Here is a 6664-nt window from a genome sequence, read left to right on the forward strand (position 1 = left end):
TCCCCTTCTCTGTCCTCCTCTGTGACTCAGTCACCCACAACTTCTAGTCCCTCCAGTCTCAGCCCCCTCAGAGTGCCAGGGAAGGACCCCCTTGCACAACTCTTTCTGCAGAATTTCTTATAGAGCATCCTTAGGTACCGCTCGTCTTCTGTGTGTGCTTAATTGCAGCTCCAGTGTCGACAAACTGCATGTTTAATTCACTCTTGTCTGAGCAGAACTGGATGTTAAATGGTTGATTTTGGAGCCTGTTGCAACACTTTCCTGTGAGATGCCACCACACTCGACTCCGTAGCTGGCTGCTTGCCACTCTTGTACACACATCTTGTCTCTTGTTCAGTAAAGATTAAGTGCTGAAGTTGAAGGCATCTGGATGTCTTTTAGGTTTCTTGAAGATGTTTCACTTCTCATACAAAAGATTTCTTCAGTTCTGAAAACTGGTTGGGGAGTCCCAGGTATTGAACTCCTGGGAGGTGGTTCTGGGAGTCGTCAACCCACCCTGTCGTTATGTGAGTTGCTAGGGTCACATGAGCCCAGGTGTGACTCGTTCGTGCCTTTTGGATGAGAGGTGAAGCCTAAAAGAAGTCCAGTTGCCTTCAACTTCAGCACTTAAGACTACCATGACCTGGACGACTGAGAACCTACACAGACATATTCAATAAGTTTCTTTGTGCTGCAGGAGACTGAAGCCCTATTTGCTCAGGATTAGTTCAGACTGAGTTGTGAGAGTTTGAGGATTACACTTGTAGTTCCATGCAGCAATGAATTTGGACATGTCCAGGACATATACAAATTAAGTAATTGTAACATGCCTTGTCAACAGAAATACATTGCAACAGGACAAATTTAGAAAATGCTTAATTGCCTGAATCAAAAAATGGTCTGTGTCGATCTGATTCATCACAGACAAATTTTAACACTCACAGAGTCACAGGATAAATATACAGAGGATCCTAGAAATGAACTGAAATGACCAACTGTCATGTGAATAGGACTTCAGCTCCTATTTCACAATACAAGCTTCACACACCATCTTTATTTTGCTTTTTTTTGCTGATGCATTAATGTGCATAGAGAGGAACTGGGGAGGTATTAGAAGTCTGGATACTGTCTGCAATTACAACACTTACTGTTGTTTTTTATATTCCCAGATGCAGTTTATGTAACCTGAAGGGAGTAGTCTTTCCCACCTGAAGATGATTCACAACAAAGTCAACTTTCCAAGCAAACCTGCAGTTTGCTTCTAATGAACTCACCTCTCTGAGAACGAGGCCCAGATAAGACGTTGAATAAAATCACGGTGACTTGGAGCAGCTCTGGCCATCAGAGAGGCATCACAGTGGAAATTGTGCCCATCTAGTCATGTCTAAGTCTCAGCAGGAGAAGAAGAGTGCGTGCTGCCATTCAAATCATGTGGACAGGGATCTGCCCCTACTGTATCCTGAACTAAGAGAAACACGACACCCAAAGGGAGACATCACTGTTTCTGTACATGGAAAAAAAAAGTTGGATTGTTTTCACACATGCACACTGTTTTGAGTTGTCTTTTTCTGTTTTCATTCCCCTTTGTCCAGGTGAGGCTGGGAGAGTCACCACTCTTGATTATCAGTCACAATTATCTTCTTAAAGCATCCTCAAATTAGGAAAACAATCGCAAATTCCTGTTTATACCACACATTTTTGTCTTTCTTTTATGTATTGTTTGCAGTAGACATTCCTTGTGAATTGTTTGTATTTATTTATGATCACCTATATAGAGGATGACATTAAACAAAATGTACAGGACTTCCTCCACATGGAGGAAGTCACTGACCTCCTCCATGTGGATGAAGGTCTTAAGGCTTATACATAGGTATGATTGATGTAGAATTGGATTTTGAGTGATTGAGATGATTAGAAAAAGAATAAGAAGTTAATATAAACTTTAAAGAGATGACACGTTTTGCTGCTGGGGCACGAAATATTCTCTGTACTCGCATGATGCCTTGTACAGTTATCTGTGGCTCAAGGGGGTCACACTGAGGATGTATATCAAAGGAATAATTCATTAATATCATCTGCAAATGTGTGGGGTCGATTTCTATGAATTTGGTGAGGAAATATTTTCACATCAGCAAGAGCACTACATTTTTTGATCGAGGCAGCATCGCATTGGAAAGGAATCACCGTTTATGCTTTTGATGCTTTTGGCATGCCATTTACTCTTACATTTAACAAAGCTCCTGGCTGCCCTTTTTCAACCTGAATGTGCAGGGTCCCTTTCATGCTTAGATCATGTTTCCATTGGTAAGCACTGGGATGTTTAGGACAGTGTACGGGCATGAGGAGGCATCGTGTGGGGGTTTGAGTCAGGGGTGGGGGTGGGACCAGTGAGGTCCAGTTGTGCAGGAGAATAGAGCACTGTTGATCGGTGCTTTGTGTATATAAAACTGATCCTGCCAATCACAGGAATGGGCGGGTCTGGTATGAAAGATGGCTTGAACATGAAAGTGGCCCTTAATCCATTAACTGAGCATATTTGTTGCATTGTCCCTGCAGATTATTTTTCTGTTTGATTTTTTTCCAATAAAGTGCAAGCTTCCACACGTCTTTTATTCATTTGTTTATCCAAAGAAAAAATATATGTTTGGTTTGTTTAATATCTGCATTAACAGGGACAATTTAAACTATCTCACATTTAATATTAAGGTTAGCGACAAAGAAAGACTTTGGTAATAGGACAGTAAACTTAGAGGACTGGACAGGTTCACAAGGGCTCTAATGGTGGTGAAGTAAAACTAGCAGGTGGTCGATGGAAACTCACACATGAATCTCATTGGCCATCCTGGAAGTCATGGCAGTGATGGTTTGTGACATATTAGATTGTGTAATAAGTGTAGTTGTGTCGATACAGCAGCTTGAGAATATATTCAGACCCTTTAACGTTTGCACGCTTTGTGTCATAAACTTAATTGTGGATAAAATAGCTGTTTTTGCAATCTACATACCTCATAGTGAGGTGAAAGAATGTTTAAGAAGAATTTTGTAAATGTTTTAAAAATCATGAACTGAAATCTGGATTTGGGCAGCTAATCCCAGTCACGCAGGCAGATCCTCCCAAGCTCCATCAGATCGGATGAGAAACATCAGTGAACTGCCATCTTCAGGTCTCTCCATGTTCTGTGGAGTTTTACTCTGGGCTTTGGCTGGGCTGATCAAGGACAGTCAGAGACAGAGTCCTGAGGACACACCAGCTGTGTCTTGGCTGTATGCTTCAGGTCACTGTCTTGCTGAAAGATGAACCATTGTCACAGTCTCATTTTGTGTGTACTCTGGAGCAGGTTTTCTTCAATTACCTCTCTGCATATGGCTCCCCTCATTTCTGACCAGTCTCCATGTCCTTGCCCCATGGTATGATGGCATTGTATGAGCCAGGTAATGAACAGTGCCTGGTGTTCTGCCCAAAGGGTCAATGTTTTGTTTCATCGAACCAGACAATCTTTTTTCCTCACACTCTCAGAGTCCTTTAAGTGCCATTTGGCAAACTCAGCGCAGGATGTTGGTTTGTGTGCTGACATGCAGTGTGAACTGTGGGACCTTACATACACAAATGTCTGCCTTTATAAACTATGTCTAATCAAGGACACACAAGTGGGCTTCAGTCAAGTTCTAAGGAACTGAATACTTAATCAAAAACTTATAGATTTGCAAAAAACTTTTCTTAAAACATGTTTCATTTCATTATTATGGCTTATTTAGTGTAGAATGATGGGCAAACACTTTAATTTAATCTAAATCAAATTAAATCAATTATGTGTAGAAAAAATAAAATGCTCTGAATACTTTCTGAAGCCACTATATGTAAGCAGAAATGTAGACTGCCCTCTCAGAGCAAAAACAAATGTATTCTGAGCTGCAGTAAATAACTAAATGTCAAGCGCATCCTTTTTGCTTTTTACAATTTACTTTGAATTTCAACATGAACTTAAGAAACCTCATTTTACTTGTTCTGCCTTAACACAAAAGACAGCAGAACTATATTCTGCTAGGGTGTCACTTGTTTTTATTTCCAAGCGTATTAGCAGTAGATTTGCAGTAGCTTAAGATAGTTCAGAATAGAGCAGCTCGTCTGGTCCTGAACCGTCCATTTAGACAGAAGGTTGAGGAAATGCAAGCTAGTCTGTCCTGGCTGATGGCGGAGGAGTGACTGCTCAAGAATAAGCTTTACTAGACAAGTGACTGTGAACAAGTCTAGAAAGAAGTTAGAAAAAATGTTTTATGGAAAACTATTTGATCAGTGGAATAATGATACCACCATTTAATAGAGAATTCCTGAATAAGATTCCCTTTAATGATGGGTGATCCAAGTCCATGACTGCTGGGGATGCCAGAGTCCCACTCTTCATCATTGTGGAGGCATCTGCTGCTGAGCCCACAGGTGCAGCAGCTCATCCATGTGCATCACACACACACACACACACACACAGAAGGACTTGATATAAAAGGTAGCTATATCCTGCTTGGCAAAGCCTCCCCACGAGTAATAAGAAGACTCTTTGTTGCGCTGCCACTTCCCCTTAGTTTGGATTCAGCAGTAGAAAGATGCAAATGTGAGACACTGACTTTCATGATAGAATTAACTGGAAAGTTAATAAAAGGCTTACTGTTGAACTGAAGCATTCATTTTCACAGTGGTCTCCAGATAGTTAACCTTATTTGACTATTCCTTCCCTAACAAATGACTTGGATGGGCAATAACAGCCACTGGTCAGTCACTGGTTTAAAACAGCCTTGAACTGTTTCATCTTGATTATAATTCTCAGGAAAACTGAAAACATTTATGATATAAAATGTATTTAAAAGAGCTTTGTTTTTTTTAAAGCTGATATTTCAGCAGGTGTTTAACAGTCTAAATGTACTGAAAAGCATTTTTAATAACAGTAACCTCTGAACCTGTTGAGCAGACAGTGAATTGGTATGCTGTGGAGTTATTCTCTCTCCCTCTGCCAAGCTGCACCTTAAGGTTCTAAGGTGCTGAGATAAAGCCTCAGTTTGGTCCAGCCCCTTCCAGATGCTCTGTCAGATCCTCCTCATCCACTGTGAGCCACTGTGGATATGGCATGGACAGTTATCCCTAATGATGTAGGTGGTGGTAGGTTTACTTTGGCAGAATGTACATTATCATGATACAGCCTTAGGGTAGACTAACTATTCTGCTTTTCATTGAGAGGCAGTTTGATGCTGGATAAACTCATGCTGCAGTGACAACTATTAAAGGAGGATGTGACCAAGTGCAGTTCCTGTGCCTGTGGGTCAACACCAAACCAGCAAACAGGGAACCTTTCCATTTAAAAATTATATAAAGTGCTGACATTGCTTTCTTAAATCATGGTAAGACATCAGTATGCACAAACATATTCATCTGTGAAATATTTGTTAATGTACTTCCTGTAGTGTCATTAAAATATTTGAAAATGTGTCGATAGTGTTCCAGCTTTGTCCAGGAGGTGAACGGGCTCTTTGCCTCATGTATGATTTATATCATACATTATGATGTAGCACGTTGATGGAATGGTTACATTGAATTATAGAAAATGTTATGTGATATTAACAATTAATCAATCAATTGGTCAGGTTCAGAAATCAGGTTTTATCTTCAGACAATGTGCACTAATGGAGCTCTTCTGCCACCTTGTGGTCAAGAAGTACAGCTCGTTTTTTTGGTTCTAGTTTTATAGTGTGTTATATATTTACATTATAGTGTGTGTGTGTGTGAGTGTGTGCAGTTATTTGGGGTACAGCTTGTTCTATTAGGGGCAAAAGACACTTTCCCAGTTTGATTTTTGGCTCAGTGATTACAGTTAAGGTTAGGTTATGGTTACTGTTATGGTTGGGGTAGGTTAGGTTAGGTTAGGGGCAGGTGACACATAAAGTGTCAAAATGCATGGGCAACAAGTTGCTCATATTGTGTGTTTTTTATTGTTCTGTGATTCTGTATAGGACTGGTTGCGGAGCAGAAAGAGGTAAGTAGGGAGTAAACAAGCGGTAGGCGTCAGGACATGGAGCACTGTGTATTTATTCTTATTATTCTTTTTCTTCTGTCATAGGGAGAGGAGGAAGAACCACCATCATGGGAAACAGGTTTGGGTTTCAGGGTACTGTGCTGGGTTTTTATTGCACTGGTCTACAAATCTATTTTTATTCCTCTGGGTGAAGAGGTGGTGGCTATTGTTTGGGTGTAACTGGGGTCACCCCAGTGGTCCCCATCCTGATCTTGTAAGTGCTGCAGGGGAGGAGGGGTGTGTGCTGGAGCCTGGACTGGAATATTTGATATAAAAACATCCATACAAAATAATCACACAAAATTTCTAAAAACCAGGGTGAAAATAGATTGTGGCATGCAAAAGGAAAAAGCTGATTTTTGGGTGGGTGGTTAAGGCAAGGCTTAGAGTAGGTCTTCAGGAAATGAAATCCTGTTCTCCTCAGCTGATTATTCATGAGGGTTTTTTTTTTTTACTATTCATACCATTTGGAGTCAAGTGAATGTAGTTCATAGAGGACAGAGTCAGTTATTAATCAATGAATAAATAAACAAATGCAAAATCAGATTTACAGACGTGGAAATAAGGCATGAATCTATCCCTGATTAATTACCATTGTAACCAGTGTGGGTGTAAAATTTTGTAGG

The 6664-nt window shown here is 40.4% G+C and overlaps 1 protein-coding gene across 11 annotated transcripts in view; it reads left to right on the forward strand.

Annotated features, from left to right (window-relative positions):
• The window catches only part of picalma (phosphatidylinositol binding clathrin assembly protein a), a 41460-nt gene extending 38878 nt beyond the window's left edge, over positions 1–2582 (forward strand). For 10 of the 11 annotated variants that reach the window (XM_018691225.2, XM_051078614.1, XM_051078616.1 and 7 more), the window contains 2 exons: positions 31–134; positions 1149–2582. In XM_018691225.2, coding sequence (XP_018546741.1) covers positions 31–123 — 93 coding nt within the window. In that variant the 3' untranslated portion in view covers positions 124–134; positions 1149–2582. The remainder of the gene's footprint in view (positions 1–30; positions 135–1148) is intronic. The other variant, XM_051078617.1, reaches the window with a different exon arrangement.
• The last annotated feature ends 4082 nt before the right edge of the window (positions 2583–6664 follow it).

The sequence above is a fragment of the Lates calcarifer genome, linkage group LG20 (assembly GCF_001640805.2).
Source record: "Lates calcarifer isolate ASB-BC8 linkage group LG20, TLL_Latcal_v3, whole genome shotgun sequence".
NCBI lineage: Eukaryota > Metazoa > Chordata > Actinopteri > Centropomidae > Lates > Lates calcarifer.